Below are 21,434 nucleotides of genomic sequence, written 5' to 3'. Positions count from 1 at the left end.
ATTAATATTGCTTCTTCATTGCTTATTTGACCCCTATGACAATCATTAAGTGTTGTACCACATGGTTCTTGAGAAATGTATATCTTATTTTATGGATGCTGAGAGCATATGCACCAAGACAAATTCCTTGTGTATCCAATCACAATTGGCCAATAAAAATTCTATTCTATTCTATTAGTTCCTATTAGTCCCACAATTCAAGGTGTTAGTCAGATAAAGCCCTATATAGTTCAGGGCCAGACTATTTACAGGAACGTCTCTTGATGCATACCTCCCAGAGACCAATAAGAGCACAGAGTTGGTCTCCTCCAGGTCCTGTCAACTAAGCAATGCAAGTTGGCGGGGCCGCGGGGGAAGGCCTTTTCTGTTGCCATCCCGGCTTTATGGAATGAACTTCCCCCCAATGTCTGTACTGCTCCCACCCAACTGATCTTCTGTAAAGCCATGAAGACCTGGTTTGCCGGCAGGCCTGGGGGCCATAAACTAACAAATACCATGGCCAAACCGTATGAATGGTATGGTTTAATTATGGGTTTTAAATTAGAGTTTTATAGTTTTAGATTGTATATTTGACTTATTTTTATTATTTATGGTTATTTTAAGCTGCCCGGAATCCTTCAGGATTGGGTGGCATAGAAATCGAATTAAATAAATATATAAATCTTAAGGAAAAAGTGTCAGAAAGCCGTGAACTTGTCTACACTTATAAATATCAGAATCCTTATACAGTATGTACCATATAAGATGCACTGGAGTGTAAGACACACCTAGATTTCAAAGAGAGAGAAAAAAGTTTTTGTCCTCCGCCCATCTCGCTTTTGCACTCTCCAACCCCCAGGATATTGACTTGATGACATCTAATAATCAGCCACTGAACAGTTTGGTAGCCATTCAGAAATCAGCCTTTCCCTGCTGCAACTTAAGCTGCAATAATGCTTTCTCCATTCACAAATAGAATCTTGTGAATCTATTCATTATCTTGAATATTATTCTGTAAACTTTAAAATGGAGAATACTCTACTCCTGCTCTATGCCACCTGTTACATTGTAGGGTCAACTGCTTCTTTAGAATTTGAAAGGTGGTCCAAGGATTTGCAATGAGATCAAAAGAAAAAAATATGTAAGAATTCTAGTACCAATTCTTTAAAACTGGTCATTGAGTTTGGTACAATGATACAATGGGTAGGTTGAAGTGACAATAATAACAAAGATAAAGGTGTAATATCTAAATTCTGATTGGTACCTGGTTATGACAAAGATCTGTTTCTACGTTTGTCTCTGATTCAAATTTGTAAATTGAAGAAATGATCCCACCCCCAGACAATCCATTGTCTTGCTTTTTAGCTTTTCTATTTAATTCCTCCTAATTTTAATTGTCTTATACTACTTTACTTTTTATTAGCTGCCCAGAGTTATTGTAACAGTAGGTAGGTTTCATAAAACAAACAAACAAGCAAGCAAGCAAAGGAAATCATGACTCTCCATTCCATTGGCTGTGGTGTCAATATGGTGATGGGGTATGTATAAAAATATGATCTTTACATAGAATAAGGATCTTGAAAGTAAGTTTCTTGGGCATGCAATAAGATTCAACACGAGGACAAAATGGTTCAAGGACCAATCTTCAAAGGTGGCACTTGTAAACCAAGCCTTTGCATTTGCCTTCCAAATAATGGGAAGAGATGCCTTAATGATGTAGCAACATGTTCTTGGCTTTAGGGGGTGATATACAAGCAAAAGTTTCATATTGAAATCCCCGGATGTGTCATCCTGAAATAAAAATGTTAGCCTACTTTTCAATATATTACTGCCTTTTGGTGCACCTTTTTCCTCTTTTGAAATATACATCAAGTATACCCCCCCCCCAAAATAAGTCAATCTTATCTACATTAAATATTTTGCCTGGCAAATAACCTCCCTCATTAATTTATTTCATCATTTCAGGAACATCAAATGCAGCATTTATATCGACTCTTGTTGCTTCACCTTGTACTTTAATTTTCTGTAAATCTGCTCTCATTCTGGAACAATTTCCTCCTCAAAATTACCTTCACTTGGTGCTTTAAAATCATTAAAAGGCTTCAAGCTTTTTTTTGCAATAAAGGCTAATAGGCATGTTACTCTGATTTTGATCATCAAACCAAATTATCAATAGCCTTTCAATGATTAAATAACTGTATTGTTTAGTAATAATTCTCTTGCGGAGTCTCTTGCGGAGGCCTGGAATACGGCTGCTGCGGAGGCTCTCGACCGGATTGCGCCTTTGCGACCTCTCCGTGGCGCTAGACCCCGTAGAGGAACTCCGGGACTTGAAACGCCAAAAGAGACGTCTAGAGAAGTGATGGAGGAAGAGTAGGTCTGAATCTGATCGAACACTTGTAAGAGCTTTTATTAAGACTTACAAAGTGGCGCTCAAGGCGGCAAGATGCGCGTACCATGCTGCCTTGATTGCATCAGCGGAATCCCGCCCGGCCGCTGTTTATGGTGACCCGCTCCCTTCTTAACCAGGGGGGAGTTGGGGAGCCCTTGCAGAGAAGCGCCGAGGAGTTTAACACGTTTTTAGCTGATAAAGTCACTCAGATCCGGGCCGACCTCGACTCCAATTGTAAAACAGAGTCGACTGACAATGAGTCAGTCGAGGTGACTGGGGCACGTACTTGTCCACCTGTCTGGGAAGAGTTTGATCTGGTGGCACCTGATGAAGTGGACAAGGCCATTGGAGCTGTGAGTTCCGCCACCTGTCTACTGGATCCATGTCCCTCCTGGTTGGTCTCGGCCAGCAGGGAGGTGACACGGAGCTGGGCCCAGGAGATTACCAACGCTTCCTTGGGGAGGAGAGTTTTTCCAACACTCTATAAAGAAGCGCTCGTGCGCCCCCTCCTCAAGAAGCCTTCCCTGGACCCAGCCGTACTGAACAACTGTCGTCCAGTCTCCAACCTTCCCTTTATGGGGAAGGTTGTCGAGAAGGTGGTGGCACTCCAGCTCCAGCGGTCCTTGGAAGAAGCCGATTATCTAGGTCCCCAGCAGTCGGGTTTCAGGCCCGGTTACAGCACGGAAACCGCTTTGGTCGCGTTGATGGATGATCTCTGGCGGGCCCGGGACAGGGGTTTATCCTCTGTCCTGGTGCTCCTCGATCTCTCAGTGGCTTTCGATACCATCGACCATGGTATCCTTCTGCACCGGTTGGAGGGGTTGGGGGTGGGAGGCACTGTGCTTCAGTGGTTCTCCTCCTACCTCTCTGGCTGGTCGCAGTCGGTGTTAGTAGGGGGTCAGAGGTTGGCTCCAAGGTCTCTCCCTTGTGAGGTGCCTCAGGGGTCGGTCCTCTCCCCCTTGCTATTTAACATCTACATGAAACCGCTGGGGGAGATCATCCAAGGACATGGGGTGAGGTATCATCAATATGCCGATGATACCCAGCTTTACATCTCCACCCCATGCCCAGTCAACGAAGCGGTGGAAGTGATGTGCCGGTGCCTGGAGGCTGTTGGGGCCTAGATGGGTGTCAACAGACTCAAGCTCAACCCGGATAAGACGGAGTGGCTGTGGGTTTTGCCTCCCAAGGACAATTCCATCTGTCCGTCCATTACCCTGGGGGGGGGGGAATTACTGACCCCCTCAGAGAGGGTCCGCAACTTGGGCGTCCTCCTCGATCCACAGCTCACATTAGAAAACCATCTCTCAGCTGTGGCGAGGGGGGTGTTTGCCCAGGTTCGCCTGGTGCACCAGTTGCGGCCCTATCTGGACCGGGACTCATTGCTCACAGTCACTCATGCCCTCATCACCTCGAGGTTCGACTACTGTAATGCTCTCTACATGGGGCTACCTTTGAAAAGTGTTCGGAAACTTCAGATCGTGCAGAATGCAGCTGCGAGAGCAGTCATGGGGTTACCCAGGTATGCCCATGTTTCACCATCACTCCGCAGTCTGCATTGGCTGCCGATCAGTTTCCGGTCACAATTCAAAGTGTTGGTTATGACCTTTAAAGCCCTTCATGGCATCGGACCAGAATATCTCCGAGACCGCCTTCTGCCGCACGAATCCCAACGACCGATTAGGTCCCACAGAGTGGGCCTCCTCCGGGTCCCGTCAACTAAACAATGTCGGTTGGCGGGCCCCAGGGGAAGAGCCTTCTCTGTGGCGGCACCGGCTCTCTGGAACCAACTCCCCCTGGAGATCAGAACTGCCCCTACTCTTCCTGCCTTCCGTAAACTCCTCAAAACCCACCTTTGCCGTCAGGCATGGGGAAATTAAACATCTCCCCCTGGGCACGTTTAATTTATACATGTTATGCTTGTGTGTGTGTCTGTTAGTATATGGGGTTTTTAAAATCTTTAAATATTTTAATTAATTGGATTATTTATGATTTGTTTTCACTTGTTGTGAGCCGCCCCGAGTCTTCGGAGAGGGGCGGCATACAAATCCAAATAATAAATAAATAAATAATAAATTGAAGTTTCCATGAAGGCAGGGTCTGTCACATGCTCCATTATTCCCACTTTATCTTTCAAAGTTGTTCTGATCATTGAGGGATTGTAGCCTAATGCTTTTCTGATTGGTGGTGTTTCATCTCTTTTGCTCACTTTATTATTGACACTTTATTTTCACTCATGATTGTCTGCCTTTCCTTTGATGCATCTTAGGTACTTTTAGCAGACTTATACTTTGGGAGCATGGTTCACAAAGGTAAAAAAGAGAAAAATTAAAGTCAAATACCAAGTTATACACTCAACCCAGCGCTAATGACAAAATGATCTCTTTCCTCAAGACAACGAACTGCTGAAGCTGCAGTTTTCAAGAGCATCACAAAGGAGCACGAGTTCATAATTATTAATCACTGCATTTAACTTAATTTTTTTTAATATATTGGCAATTTACTCATAAGTACAAGTTCCCTCTAAGTTGGATGTTCTTCACCCGGGAACTGCCTTATGATCATATTCTGGTAGGAGCATTTTAATGAATTCAAAGGGCAATTAGTTTGGGGAGCAGATATGCTATTCTAGCATAATAATTAGAACACATCATTAATGCATTGATGGAAGTCCTTTTTAATGAATTTGAGACGTCAGCACAATGACAAGTCCAGAGATTAAGTATAATATTGTTAATCTTATCAAAAGGTTGTCTGTTTTACTATTCTCTTTGCCGCTTTTTAAAAAATTTGTGCCTAGAAAGTCTTCCTTCGCACCAGCAGGTACCATTTGTCAATTACAGAAATATTTCCTAAACTACCACAGTGGACCCGAGTTAATATGGTCCCATTTTAAATCCATCCCTTCAAGTTAAGACAGTCAAGTTAGACAGGCAGTGATATGGTAAAAGATGACAGTAGGTTTAAAATCTTTTATTTTAGAAAGGATACAAGTTAAGACACCAGAAAGTTGTAAAATTGTATTTGGAGGGTGTGTAAATATGAAAAGAGAATTGAGTTACCTGCTGCAAATGTTGGAAGACAAATTCATCATTTGTCCTTTTGCATTTCTCGAACAAAATTGCACATGTTGAAGCAAAAAGTGATTTATGCTAATCTAGAGAGATTGCATAATACTGAACCATTTAGAAGACCCAATTGAATCAAAGTTATATAGAATCTGATGGAAATATTTTTTTAAAAAGGGTGAATCACCTGAGGCTCCAAGGCTAAATGTGACCCCAGAATTTGATGTAGCATCTGTTTCAAACACAATTATCGTGCCCAAAGGTGAGAAGTATTAAATAAATAGAAGATCATGTTACTTGTTTGTAATTAATTTAAATATATACACACAATTTCATTTAGGCTTTGCCCCTAATGTTTTGGACTGCAGGCTGGGGGCATCTGTGGAGAGACAGATACAGTACAGTATATATATACCATAAAAATATTCTGTGCCACAGAACAATTGAAACCCTTTACCCTGTTAACATTCATTATATTTATCACACCCATGTAAATAAATGGCACTGTTAACTCCATTTAAATAATTACTGTATAAGCTGCTGTTAACTCAAAGTATTTTGTGCATTTCAAGTCAAAAGGTAAACTCTGGCCTCTTTTCCTATTCTATTTTTCCCTCTTATTACCAAAAGAATTCTGCAACCAGACTTTCTTTTGTATTACCCACTACAACGTTTTGGAATGAATGTGAGAAATGCAGCAAAATGCTTCCCAGACAAGGTGCCTTAGTAACAAAGCAGCTTCCCAGCGTAAAAGGCCTATGTTAAAACTAGCAAAGGATAATGGGTTTATGTACGGTGTTTGGCAAGGCTTTTAAAAAATGGGAGGAGAATTTAATCATTTCTTTGAATCTTTGACAAGGTAACTAATTAAGACCACAGACAATTTTTAAAAAGGTACAATTTAAAATATGATCATTATTACACACTCAGGATTCAAAGATTAGGACTGTCCTAACGACTGGTCCCACACAGCTTTAACATAAAACAATGAAGCATCTCTATTAAAAAATTACAGTAAGAATCACTGGATGTTTTGGCAACAAATTAAAATGCTTTCAGATATTCAAAGTTCAAATTAGTTTTGTTGATGTCTGAACCAGCAGTTGGATTCGCTCTCTGTCAGCTGAATCCAAGTCCAAGTCCCTTTGGCCTCTGGATTGCCCGTATTGGTTCAGCTATCCCTTTGCCATCTGGCCCGAGGCCTGTGCCAGGCGTCCAGCCCATGCTTTGGAGCATCCGATTCCCAATGTTGCTGTCTGAGATTGGCTGAGCATTTTCACCAACAAACCCTGAGACAAAAAAAAATATTCAACATTAATCAGTACAATCACATGAATCAGAATGAATGCTAATTTTAAAGCAGTATAGGCTGATTTCCTTCCATATTTCACAGAAAATGCATTGTATGAATGTGACGATGTAATTTTGTTAAAAACTCCTTACAGCCAAATGTCTATGGAGATTCTCAGTCGTCCAAATCATGGTTATCCCAAAGGTGCTTTTTCAAGAAACAATTGAATTTTCTGGTTTTTCTTCTTTTGAAGATGTTTCGCTTCTGATCTGAGAAGCTTCTTCAGCTTCTGGGATGAGAAGTGAAACATTTGATTGTGTAGTATTGATTGCTTTTAAGATAATGGGTTTTAGTTAGTTTTAATTGTTAGATTTGTATTTGTATTGTTTTATTGTTGTTGTCAACTGCCCAGAGTCTTCGGAAAGGGGCGGCATACAAGTCTAAAAAATTACAGTGGTACCTCGGTTCTCGACCATAATCCATTCTAGAACTGTGGTTGAGAACCGATTTGGTCGAGAACCGAATTAATTTATCCCATAGGAAATAATGGAAATGGATTTAATTGGTTCCCAGCCCACTGACTTGCTGGGAACCAATTAAATCTACAGTATTTCCTCTATTTCCTATGGGATAAAGATCTCAGGGGACGGGATGAGAGGGAATGGGAGTCGGAACGCCCCTCCTGGCCTCCCTTCTTAATAGCCTTCCAGTCTCTACCTTGTAACTTCTCCACGCAGCATGAAGGGTAGGGCTGGCTACAATACCGGCAGCTTCGTGGGGGCTACTTTCCTCAGCATTCAGTCGGTTACCTACAAGCAGCTGCACCAATTTTTTTTTCCTGGCAGTGGCGGCTCCGGGGCTTCCCTTAAAGGAGCAGCAGCAGCGTCGGGAATGTCGCGCGGTTCAGTGAGTTACCTCCAGGAAGTTGCACCAACTTTTTCTTTCCCCGCGGCGGCAGCTTGGGCAGCTTCCGGGAAGCCGCCGGAGCCGCCACGGGGAAAGAAAAAGTTGGTGCAACTTCCTGGAGGTAACCCACTGAACCGCGCGACATTCCCGACGCTGCTGCTGCTCCTTTAAGGGAAGCCCCGGAGCCGCCACCGCCAGGAAAAAAAAATTGGTGCAGCTGCTTGTAGGTAACCGACTGAATGCTGAGGAAAGTAGCTCCCACGAAGCTGCCGGTATTGTAGCCAGCCCTACCCTTCATGCTGCATGGAGAAGTTACAAGGTAGAGACTGGAAGGCTATTAAGAGGACGGCCAGGAGGGGCGTTCCGACTCCCATTCCCTCTCATCCCGTCCCCTGAGATCTTACATTTCGGATAGAAAACAAAATTTTCTGTTCAGTATCCGAATTTTTGTTCGGATACTGAAGCAAATTTTTGCAGAAAATTTTGTTTGGTATCCGAAATGTACGAGAAAGGAAGCGTTCGAAAACCGAGGTACCACTGTATTATTATTTATTGTTATTATTATTTTCAGAGAAGAAATTGCCTCTTGAAAAAGCACCTTTGGGACTACTTATGGCCAAACGCTTGAAAGATTTATATAAATTACAGAAACTAAACTTCAGTAACAGAAGTAGATTTACAGATAGTATTTTTCATGATACGCCTCTATCGCACCCATTAAAATTGACATGCTAAATCTATATAACATTTCAATTCTGAAAATATGCTTTGAAGTGCATAAGGCAGAAATGTTTCATATGTCTGCAATCCTTTCCCAGCTGCAGTTTTCTTGGGATTATGTGGTTACTTGCAGAGTTGCAGACAGATGCTCTGCTTGTACACTTGCAAGCTCCAAAACACTGTTTAGGCATCAAATTGTTGCCCAGCTTAACTATTATTTGCAATATGGGAAAAATGAAACATTCTACAGTCTAGATGTAATAAATCAGGGGAACTCCTTAAAAATAGATAAAAGGGGCAAAAAGAAAACAAATTTGCAATTTAATTTTTATTTCAAAATAATGTGATGTCATTAAAGGTAGATTTCTATGAAAATTAAGGCATGCAATTTTTCTCAACAGCTGTTAGTACAGGTACATCCTGGTTAAACAGAGCACTAGCATTCAGTGCCATACCCTTTATTTTGCTATGAATTAATTTAATTCCATCTGTATGCTAAAATCAGATCAGAGGTCTAATGCTGCTATAGACTTCACATCTGTTTAATCATTTTAGGATATAGCAGCTTGTTGAAGTTCAGGCTTTATAACTATGTAGTATTTAAAAATAGTGAGAATATTTTAATAGTTGGAGAATTGAAGAATTTCAATAGGTCTTAAACTGAAAAGAATGTCCAAAGTATTCACTATACTTCAATATACAAAGTATTTTCTAACATTTATAGCTTTTGATTTGTCAGTTTTTAAATGGTACTTTTAAAAGGACTTTTGAAAATATTTTCAATATGTGTGAATCTTTAACTACAATTGAAAAAAATCTTCCTTTTCATGTCCCTAATCAAATTTATGCTGCTTTATTTTTAACAGAAGATTGATGCTGCCATTCAAAGTATGCTTACCAGGAAAAAAACCACACTTAGGATGGGCAGGTTGCAAATATTGTATTCTAAGCCATAAGAATACAATTTACAGGATTATGCTTTTTAGAAAAAACACGAAACTGAATACATTCAAAATATTCTGAATTGGGAGGGAATGCCATTTTCATGGGATATAACGTTTGATTTAGATGTTTACATTATTAGAGAGAAGCAACCATTTCTTTCATGTACTATATGCATGTATTTCATGGATAGACAGTTTTATATATATTTGTACGCTGCATTTTAATATTAGATTAGAGCATCTATTAATTAAAGAACAGTTTAAATTATTAACAAGTTATATGAACAAAATAATTAATTTGGAAAAGAATATGATTTGCTTTTAAATAATTCAAGTGTATGTCACAAAAATAGCAATACCAGATCTATACAGATACCGTTCCATATCTTAAAAATATTATCAGAGTATAGATTGGATGTACTGTTCCCAGTTTCCAAGAAGCAGTTTTTATTTATTCAGGGTAACTGATTGTCTGACTGTCTAACAGGAAAAATCTATGCCCAACATGGTCGGTTTCTTGAACTCAAGCAGAAACTACTGCAGTAAAAATAGGAGCTACACACTTTTAGGACTGAAGCTTTATAAGCAACTAGACAATCCATGCTCCATCGCGTCATCATTTAATAATCATTTCCTTACCCGAGCAGAGAAACAAATGACCTTGGGTGGTCAAAACAGCAACTGAAGTAAGAGCAACTTTGGACTTCCTGCCAACTTCCCCATTGAGTTACTTTGTGGGATGCTGACAGGGAAGCCTTGCCTCGCCATGCCTTCCCTCCTCCCTCTCCTTCTCCTCCCCCTTTTCTTTTCTCCTCCTTTCCTCCCCCTCTCTCTCCCTCACTTTCTTTCTCTTTCCTTTGCTTCCTCAAATTTATGCTAGATTCTCCATTGACTTTGCTTCTAGGAAGTTTATAAGGAGAAGCCAGGAGAAAGCTGCAAGTCCAAGGTCAGCAGGCAGGTAAGTGGCTGCTGCTAAGGGGGAGGGAGCAAGTTGTAGTATCAGGAATGGTATGCGAGGTGCATGAATGGTGTGGTATGAGTTGCAAGGGGTATGAATGTGCAACAGAGATGCAGTGCAGATGGGTTAGAAAGAAAAGTTACAGTGTGTGCGAGATGCTCTGTGGGTCAGGAGCTACAGTGGGGCCGCAGGTAAAGAAGGGTGAGTGAGAGGCATGGGGTTGTGTAAGAGGTCCCTCATGGATCAAATAGGGTCTGCAGGGGGATCACGACGATGTGTAAGAGCTGTTGGGCCGGTTGGGGATGATATGGGTTGGGAAGTGTATGGTGTGTGTGTGTGCTGAAGAGGTGTCGCATGGATCAAGGAAGGCATACAGGTGTGGGTCAGAAAGAGTGCATGTATGAAGGTGTGGAAGAAGTACTGTATGGGTTGGGGAAGGCATGAAGGTAGAGCAGCATTAGTTGGGGAAGTTGGCACACAGGTTGAGGAACTATGCAGTGGGTTGCTTGGGCCATGATGGGTACACGGCTGTTCCTTCTTCCCTTTTATTTATTTATTTATTTATTTATTAGATTTGTATGCCGCCCCTCTCCGAAGACTTGGAGCGGCTCACAACAATAAAACATAATACAAATCCAATTATTAAAACAATCAAACATCCCAAACATACCATGCATAAAACGGCCCGGCCTAGGGGAATCATGCCTGACGACTGAGGTGGGTTTTAAGAAGGCAAGGAGGGTGGGGGCAGTCCTAATCTCCAGGGGGAGTTGATTCCTTTTCCTTCATTCCCAGGATATAGGTAAATGGGTGCTGCTGGATGGGGGAGTCAGGGATTGTGAAATTGGCTGGGAAACTGCTATGGAACATTGACATTGAAGTTCACATGACCACTGCAAGAGTATAGCAGCAGCCAGCAGCATTGAAGCAGCCACAACTTTTCAAAATTTCAATCTCTTGGTTCTGCTTTTTGGACATACAGTGGTACCTCTATCTAAGAACGCCTCTATTTACGAACCTTTCTAGATAAGAACCAGGTGTTCAAGATTTTTTTTTGCCTCTTCTCCAGAACCATTTTCCACTTACAAACCCGAGTCTCTGAAATTGTAACCGGAAAAGGCGGGGAGAAGCCTCCGTGGGGCCTCTCTTGGAATCTCCTGGGAAGAAACAGGACCGAAAAACATTGGGAGAAGCCTCTGTGCCCCCTCTTGAGGAATCTCCTGGGAGGAAACAGGGTCGGAAAAGACAGAGAGAAGCCTCTATGGGGCCTCTCTAGGAATCTCCTGATGGAAACAGAGCCTCCACCCTCCTTGTGGTTTCCCCAACCGCACATCTTATTTGCTTTTACATTGATTCCTATGGGAAAAATGGCTTCTTACAAACTTTTCTACTGAAGAACCTGGTCATGGAACGAATTAAGTTCATAAGTAGAGGTACCACTGCATTCATAAATTTGCTCATTAATTCAGAATAGTTGCTCTAAGAGATGCACTGTTTCACCCAGTTAAAGATTGCGATGAAAGTTGCAGTAGTAAATAGTTTCTCTTTCTTTTTCTGTATTGTCTCTTACTTATTTAAAGCTTTTAATGATAAATTAAACATTTTATCATAGCAAATTATATACTATGCTGGATCAATTTTGGTTCAGGTTGCCTCCCTTTATAATTTTAACATTCATAAATTTAACCAAGTTTGAACGTGAATTATTTTTTTGCCCAGCACTTCTAAATCCCAAATATAAGCCTTCTCGTAGATAGAATTTTCTTTTTGCCTCGTTGGCCAATCTACATGATCTGACAACTCTAACCTTATCCCGGGTCTCACATGCCTTATCATAGCTGAAAAAGTCTTTCTGTCTTAAATTCCCAAGGAGCTCTGTGGATGGTAATTCACTTGAGTAATTGGCTCAAGAGATGAAAATCTTGTAACTGCTTCTCTTAGCTACTAATCTATCCAGCTGACTGCAAGCCTAATTGGCAGCTTGTTTAGTAATTTGGCTTCTAAAGTGTTGTATTGATGTTGCATAAACAACCAATGGGAAACAGGGAGATACATGCTGCTTCATTTATAACCTAGTTTACCCTTTCCTCTATTCTCTGAAGACATTTAAGATTCAGAGTATTACTATCGGTTCTCTGTTTGTGATTGTCAAAGCAACCTGCAAAATACAAATGTTTAAAATGCTAGACTTTGATTTTTAATACAGGGAAGCTGTGTATCTGGCTGTACTGTACTCTCAAAAGCATGCACTGTCATTCTCTGCTATTTTTCCCCAGGGATCCCTTACAGCAAGCTTCTTTTTTTTAAAAAAAAAGAATAATCTTTTACAGAAAGGTAGATCTCTTTTAACTATCAAGCTGCATGTGAATTTTTAAACTAACTCTTCACTGTTAAACAAAGCTTTTCACGGCTTCTAGGTAACTGATAGAGACTTAAATTCCTTCTCATGGAGCTATGCCAATAAATTGGCAGAAACAAATTCTCCCTCATACAGAAGTCCACTTTGTTTCCATATGTATAATTTATTAATCCACTTCTTTTGAGATGGGTAGCATGAATTCATATCAACTGCTATGAGTACCAAGGCAGCTATCATAATATCTAGTTTTTGTATACATTTTGTATACTGTACATCAAGATGTTCTTTTTGCCCGTAGAATATTTTACTCATGCCCAGATTCCTTTAGTTCCATCATTAAATCTCATCAATAATATATTTTATTATTTATTTATTTATTTATTTATTTATTTATTTATTTATTTATTTATTCATTCTTTCTTTCTTTCTTTCTTTCTTTCTTTCTTTCTTTCTTTCTTTCTTTCTTACTTACTTACTTACTTACTTACTTACTTACTTACTTACTTACTTACTTACTTACTTACTGGATTTATATGCCACTCCTCTCCAAGGACTTGGGTGGCTTACAACATATACTGTTCAAAAAAATAAAGGGAACCCCCAAATAACACATCCTAGATCTGAATGAATGAAATATTCTCAATGAATACTTTGTTCTGTACCAAGTTGAATGTGCACAACAGCATGTGAAATTGACTGACAATCAGTGTTGCTTCCTAAGTGGACAGTTTGATTTCACAGATGTTTGATTTACTTGGAGTTATATTGTGTTGTTTAAGTGTTCCTTTTTTTTTTTGAGCAGTGTATAAAAAGAAACAATAGAATACAATAGACTAAATCCAATTAATTAAAACTAAGTAAACTAGTCTAAAACCCCCAATTATATTAAAAATCAATCATACCCATTCAGACAACAACCATACATAACATTTGTTGGCCTTATTTTGAGATACTGGGATAGAAGGTAGAAACAATTTGTCATGGTTTGTAAATAATTAAAGTCCGTTAGAACTTTAAACACCGCGGAGGCGATGGATGGAAGCCCAGTCATTTGTTCAAAACAAGATTTCTTTTTATTATAAAAGTAGAAAAATAAACATGTCACAAGGGACAAAACAACAAATATGTCTTTACATGATGGAGGTTAGAATAGGAATGAAGATTTTAGCATGAAGAAGAAGGATGTGAGGTTAGATGTGGCAGGATATTACATCATAATAGGAGGATCTTAATGAAACACACACAGTTAACTATTTAATTACTGAATGTCTCTGGGGCTGTCAATATTCAGCGTGACACAATTGACCAACCAAAGCCTTTTCCTTTTCTCCTTATGAACTAGGTACAGGTAGTCCTTGACTTACGACCATAATTGAGCCCCAAATTTCTATTGTTAAGTGAGACATTTGTTAAGTGAGTTTTGCCTCATTTTACAACCTTTCTTGCCACAGTTGTTAAGTGGATCGCTGTAGTTGTTACTAAGAGATACTGGCTTCCCCATTGACTTTACTTGTCAGAAGGTCGTAAAAGAGGCACTCATATGACTCCAGGACATGGCAACCACCATAAATATGAATCAGCTGTAAAGCACCTGAATTTTAAACACATGCTTCAATGGTCACAAGTGTGAAAAGGGGTAATAAGTCACTTTTTTAATGTTGTTGTAATTCTGAATGGTCATAAAATGTTATAATTCAAGAACTACTTATATCTAAATAAAATTATTATTATTATTTATTAGATTTGTATGCCGCCCCTCTCCGTAGACTGTACATTGTTTTAGGTACATTCTTTGCAAGGCAATAGTCTCACTTAATTTACAGATCCTACTACCTGCAGGTCTATAGTTTGGAATCCCAGAAAATGTACACAATTCAATCTCGGTCATAAGGGATACTGATACTATACAACTGAATTAATATTTACACCTAGTCTCCATAATACAAAGGCAAATTAGAAAAAGGCTTTACATACTGATTAAATGAAAGATGGACACTTGAGTTGCCAATAAAACGGAGTTATTGTTTTGGTACTACAAATATTCAATTCTGCTTGTTAAAGACAATGAAAATATTTATAACTGTATTTTAGATATTTGAGAAACAAATAGCAGGATGTTATATTGTGTATCATAATTAAGAATTGTCAAATCAAAACACATGTTTGTTCTTTAATTGGTAAAACCAACTTTTATGTAATTGAGCAATTGAGAAAAAAATGAAGTTTCCATTTTTGGGCAAATATTGCTTATTTACTTAGTACCATTGCTAGTCACTACTAACATTTGAATTTTAGCTGGGGAAAAAAATCTAAAGTCTGTCTGTTTTACTCTTCTAAGGACTGTTTTATACTTAGACTTCTACAATATGTATGATTTTAAATGATTTTAGAAAGTTACAAGTGGACTAAGGGTCCTGGTAAATTTTGATCTAAATGCTGTCAATGAATATATTATGGACTAATTAATGGGAAAGTTAATATGTCCACTGATATTTGTATTCATTTGCCCTTTCCTCCTTATGAATAGAAGTGAAGTTCTTGTATATATGGCTGTGGACTCTTCTGATAGTGACAGACAGAAGGAAAACTAAGTCCAGTATTGAGGGGAAAAACAATTTAGGATATGGGGACAACCAGTCTTTAGGAATGCTATTGATCAGGAAGATACAGATAGATTTCACACAGTTCTTAGTCACTTCTGACAAATCTGTACCATGTTTATATCAAAACTATGTAACTTCTAATAAAACCCCTACTTTTGCAATAAAGTTTCTTAAAGTCTTCTTTGAAGGTTAGCAAGTCACCAAAGATGTTCAGAATATCCTTCTATATCAGGTAACTTATTGCTTTTACTACTAATCCATTCCTTTAGTATTTATTGCTATTTAGGGCTGCCCTAAAAATACCACAGCAACTAGTTATATTTGTACCATATAGGGTTTTTTAAAAAAACCATAGTAATCTGTGGGCAATGTGTGAAGAAAATTACATTTTGTTTCATTGATTTGTTGCTCAATTTTAAATGGAAGTTTTATTTAGATTTTATTTTAGTCAAATATTTCCTGTTCCACGGAAAATATAACAGATTAGATTAGATTAGATTTATTGGATTTATATGCCGTCCCTCTCCGCAGACTTGGGGCGGCTCACAACAATAGCAAAAAACAGTACATAGTGACAAATCCAATGCCCACCAATCCAATTACAATTTTAAGTTAAGAAATTCATAAAACAATCCCAATATATATAAAAAACAAGCACACAATCAATCAGACAGCAAAACAACATGGGCAAGGGGGAGATGTTTTAGTTCTATTCAACAGATCTTTCTATTCCAGTTATTGACTGGAATCTTCTAACATAATTCACCTTATTTTATTTGCAGTTTTAGTTCACCTTTACAGATGACATTTTTAAACTATAAAGTGTTCTTCTCTGATAAAAGTTTCTTGCTTCAAGAGTTTTCTTTGCTGTATGATAAAATCAACATTCTTTTGTTACTAATGCACACAATGCTATTGGTATGTGACTTTGTCTCAAGGCTGAGAAGAGGCTATAAATTTAGAAATCAATAGCTAACTCTATCAATATTCATTTTACTTTTTCAATACAAAATACAAAGGTGAAAGAGCAGTAAATAAGCTAGAGCGCTGAAATAAATTGGGTGTTCTTGTCACAATTAATAAATGTTTAACCAATAACATTTCTAGCTACAGTAGTCTATAGCCCTGTCACATATCTGAAAGTACACAGCCACACCGATGCCGAACACAAATTCAGAATCGAGAGAGAACCTAATTCCATCAGCTCCATCCTTATTCTCTGTTAGCTCCATCATGGTATCTATCTTCTGAACATGCATTACTAAAACCATTCAACAAATTGCATACAAAGACAGGGAAAACCATTTGTCATCAACTGACATTTAAGAAAGTTGCCAACTGAAACCTTGTCTTCATAGGCTTGCTAAGTTCATAAGTCTGGCAGTAGGAGATAGATGATGATGATGATGATTATTATTATTATTATTATTATTAATTAGATTTGTATGCTGCCCCTCTCCATAGATCTTTTAATTTCAAATATTTATGTAATAAATTGAGAGCATATGCACCGAAGACAAATTCCTTGTGCATCCAATCACACTTTGACCAATAAAGAATTGTAAATGAGACAGAAGAATTAAATCAAATTTAATCACCAATAAGAAGTATGTCTTCTTCCAGTTACATATACCTATTTTTGTTGTTGTTGATGGAGGCACAATTGATTGAGATTAGAGTTACCATATACTATCCCCATAATAACATTTCAACATCTGTAATTTATCATCTTAAACTGCTTAGAATTGCCAGGTGGCATGAGATGAGCAGCAAATACACTTGATAAAATAATCTATATACTGCTATAACACTTCTGTGTGTTTATTTGTAACCTTCAATTGGGAAAAAAATGAAGAAATGGGGCAACAATTAATTCGGCAGCAATTAACTGAATCAAGGTAACTCAAATAAGCTAGTTTATAGAATGCCAGAATCAATGACTGCTATGGGAATGAAATATGGCAAATTATTGGCTCTTTAGTGCCACCACACCTTCCAACTACATTTACTAGAAACCCGATTGTGTGACACAAGGGAAAATAGGAGGTGTATCCCTGACTTCCCACCCCATTTAACAGCAAAAGAAACTCCTGGGACATTTGTTCCAGTATCACTTTATTGAAACCCTTTTTTAAATTTCATTCTGAGCCTGCACCCAATCAGATGGCTCAAGGGCAAATTCAATGAGCATGACACAATGGACAAGCAGTCATTGGCTGCTTTAGAACCAAGCCTGAAATCTGAGTTTTCTGGTAGTGGCCAGTGAAAGAAGGACAAGGAAGTCATCTGAAGGACTGTGAGCAAGGCAGAGTTGACTGGTGGCACCAACAAAGAAGGGGGCCTTTGGGGGACATAGCAGAAAGGGAAGCCGGGATTTCCTTAGCGTCAGTGGCTCCAATTATTGCTTCTCCCCCTAGCAAAGTGCCAAGTAGTTCTATGGGTCAGGTGAGGAGGAGTCTTCACGACATCTCAAGGGTTAAAATGGGAGGGGAAATGTTTAAGTCTATATGGAAAGAGGAAAGACAAAACATGTCTGCTGGTGGGAGCACTGAGGGTTGATGGATGGCCCTTTTTGCTCCCTGGAAGGAAAGGGCCCTTGGGGACATGTCAGAATGGAGAGTGGGATGCAGTTTTCCTCATGGTTCACAGCTCCCTTGCTTTCCACTTTTCCCAGCAAAGTGACAACAAAGTTCTGTGGGTCAACAGAGGAGGAGGAGAAGCAGTGACTTCACCTGGAGTCTCCTGAGGACTGTGAGGATAGAGGAAATGATGCACATCTATATTCTACGAGGAAAGAAGAAAGACCCAATGGGGTCTTATCTGGCAACTGCTTATTTGTTCTTTGTAGAACTGTGCAAAAGCTGGTAGTAGGGAAAGAATTTCAAGAATGTAGATATTATCTTAAAAGGGCAACCATTCCTGTTGCCCAGAATATATGTTAATAGGTAGAAGTCAAATTTGTCTTTTCCACATATTGATTGAGAAGGTTACAGGTTCTTTAACAGATTTGAGCTTCTTGTAGAGGGCAGAGAGAAAAGAAATGAGGGAAAAATATTTGTCCATATCATGTATGAAACATATTAAGCAAGAACAAAATCAAACTCTATGCAAGTGCACAATCCACTTTTCAATAAACTTAGTATTGACAAAAATTATCTTCAATTATTACATAAAGACGTGAATATATATTGTTAATTAGCATTGTCATATTGTAACATTCTCTAGAAAGATGATCATCTCATGATTTCTGCCATTTTACTGCAAACTTTCTCAACAATGCAGCAAATAACTCATCCATTACAAAAATATCAATAAATACTTGGGCCTTGATACCAAAGATAGCAAGACTCTAGATTTTTCTCTCATCCTCAATGTGGTTTCTAAAGGGTCTTTAGTCTTCTTTGAGATGAAAAAGTCAACTATTTCTGCCACCACATGAAAAGTACCTTACATTTGCAGATATAGGTAAATGATAGTTTACTCTATTATTGAGGAAATGGAGACAAAACTGAAATAGAATAGTTTGAGACCATGATTTAAACATTATTTGATCCAGAGGGATCATAGTTTAGGCATTAAAAAACAAATTACCGTATGCATTATTCCAAACATTCTAGGTCCACCTGGCCTAGAATGCATGACATGAACTGTCAGTAACATTCTTTCAGATTTCTAAGAGAAGTATGCTAGACATTGAAACTGTCTCTTTTAGCATGGAAAGCAGAGGCATCATCCCACAACCACAACTATTCATTAAGTATTATATTATTTTGTACCAGAAATAGTTCCCTCAATATGAGTGAGGCATGTTTTTCTTTATTTTTATTCTGTTATTTGAAAACATTTCCAAGTGACAGAATAGAAATATTCCGAATATTTTCATAAAAGAACATCCATCTGTCACTTGCAAGTTGTGAAGTTAAAATCACCTTGTAGAAATAATTATATTATCCTCTCCACAGCTATTAAGCATTTTACTTTTTGCTACACATATGGTCGTAGTCTGACCTAGCCATTTTCTATTTCTATGTTACTACCACCAAGGTACTTTAGCAATGTTTTTAGAGTGTTCTTGGTCTGGTGCTATCAGTGATAGCTGAAATGCTGTGAAAATATAGACATTCTAATGGAACAACAAAGTTAGATAACCCCCCGAAACAACTCGGTATCAGCAGAAGGAAGAACTATGTGATTCTTAACTTTCAAATGTACACAGAAATAAACCAATAGTAAAGTACAGATAGCTAACTCCAGAAATAATTTCCAATGTGTATTATGTACAGTGAATTCAGAAAGTATACAGACCCCCTTCACTTTTGTCAATTTTGTTGTGCTACACCCTGATTCTACAGTTGTTGAAATTTATTTGTTTCCTCATTAATCTACACTCAGTAGCCCATAATTACAAAATGAAAATAGAATTTTAGAAATGTCTGTATATTTATTAAAAATAAATAAATAAATAAATAAATAAATATCACATACAAAAATCTTTTCTGCCCAGAAGCAAGATTTAAATTATCCTGTTAGATTTGGCCCAATGTTCTCTATGGCGACATCTCATGTTGTGAGCCGCTCCGAGTCTTCGGAGAGGGGTGACATACAAATCTAATAAATTATTATTATTAATTAATTATTCTTATCTAGGTCATTTACAAAAATGGTAAATAATATTGGGCCAAATAGGGAATTATGCCTTTGAAAAACTGTTTATAGGCCACTTAAAAGCACGCTTTGGATCAGTGGTGAAATCCAATTTTTTAAAACTACTGGTTCTGTGGGCGTGGCTTGTTGGCGTGGCATGGCGGGTGTGGCTTGGTGGGCATGGCAGGGGAGGATACTGAAAAATCTCCATTCCCACCCTACTACAGGGGAAGGATCCTGCAAAATATCCATTCCGACACCACTCTGGGTGGTATTTTCTGGTTCTCCGAACTACTCAAAATTTCCACGACTAGTTCTCCAGAACCCTATCAGGACCTACTGGATTTCACCCCTGCTTTGGATGCTGTTATTCCACAAGTGAAAATTCAGTCTCATTCAGTTTACCCATGCTAACCATGGTTTTACTGATTAATCTCCCCAACCCCCCCCAAACCCTATAGCCATAGCTGTCCCCCAGCCCACCAAACTAAGCACTCTAATAAAAAGAAAAGAGATTAAGGTGACATGATTCTTTCTTAATAATGCATGCTGTTTCTTGTTAATGGTAGTGTTGTTTTCTACATGGTTGCAGATATGTACTCGGGCAATTTGGGCTACTATATTGCAAGCATGGATGTTAAACCGAGTCTTCTCTCCCTCTTTTTGAATACTGGGACAACATTGGCTTCATCATTTTTTTCCTGACTAGTTTTTTATCAGTTTTCAAAAAGCACTTCCACTAATTCCTTAAAACGCTGGAATGCAATTCCTCTGGCTATTGAAAATTGAATGTTTGTAAGGTAGCAAGATATTTTTTTTCCTGTATTTTACCAGCTCTAAACTTGTCTAGCTCCTTTTTTCTCAGTCTGAAAAAATATATTTGCAAATAATTTAAGCAGAACTATTGTCTTCGCCATTATTTCTTCCCACCCTAGTTCCTGTTTGTTACCTTTATTCTCTCCACTGATAAACAGGAGCTGGAGATGACACTACCTACACAACTCCTTTCTGTAGGTTGTAGTAGGGACTTTCAAGTATCCTTTCCTGCCTTGTTCCTCCTGTGGACATATTTCCAATGTCCAGCACATCTTTACCTAGACTTATGATGCATCTGTCTCCCTCTCTTCTTCAATACAAAGCCTCTTTGATAGGGTTCTAGCCATATTTCTTCTTCTGTTGTGAGATGTAGCCCATTCCATGCAAGAATTACTTATAATGTGGTTTAAGTTGTGATCTAGGAAGTATACAAATTGTTTAGTTTTATTTTAATTCTGTATGTCTGTAGAGCAGAGGTGTCCAAGTTGTGTCATCATGATGGTGTCACGAAATGTATTGGGACTTTCCCCCGCTTCACTAAACAGGGCAGGGGCATGGCCAAGTGCATGACACATCTGGCCTGTGGGCCAGGTGTCTGACAGCTCTGCTCTAGAGTAACATAGAGTGAGATAGGTTGCTTCATTCAATCAATCAATCAATCAATCAATCAATCAATCAATCAATCAATCAATCAATCAATCAATCAATCAATCAACCAATCTTGTTGACCAGTACACTCTTAGAGTTCTATTAT

At 38.7% G+C, this 21,434-nt stretch overlaps 1 protein-coding gene across 6 annotated transcripts in view; it reads right to left on the bottom strand.

Moving 5' to 3' along the window:
- Positions 1–5,329: 5,329 nt before the first annotated feature.
- Positions 5,330–21,434, bottom strand: part of GPATCH2 (G-patch domain containing 2) — a 112,589-nt gene continuing 96,484 nt past the window's right edge. For all 6 annotated transcript variants that reach the window (XR_011557506.1, XR_011557505.1, XM_070734395.1 and 3 more), the window contains one exon: positions 5,330–6,728. Coding sequence is in view for 4 of the 6 variants with exons in the window: in XM_070734395.1 (XP_070590496.1) it covers positions 6,559–6,728 (170 nt within the window). In the remaining 2 variants the exon portion in view is untranslated. The remainder of the gene's footprint in view (positions 6,729–21,434) is intronic.

The sequence above is a fragment of the Erythrolamprus reginae genome, chromosome 1 (genome assembly GCF_031021105.1).
Source record: "Erythrolamprus reginae isolate rEryReg1 chromosome 1, rEryReg1.hap1, whole genome shotgun sequence".
Lineage (NCBI taxonomy): Eukaryota > Metazoa > Chordata > Lepidosauria > Squamata > Dipsadidae > Erythrolamprus > Erythrolamprus reginae.
Note: the sequence above shows the minus strand (reverse complement) of the source record. Positions and strands in the feature narration are given on the sequence as shown.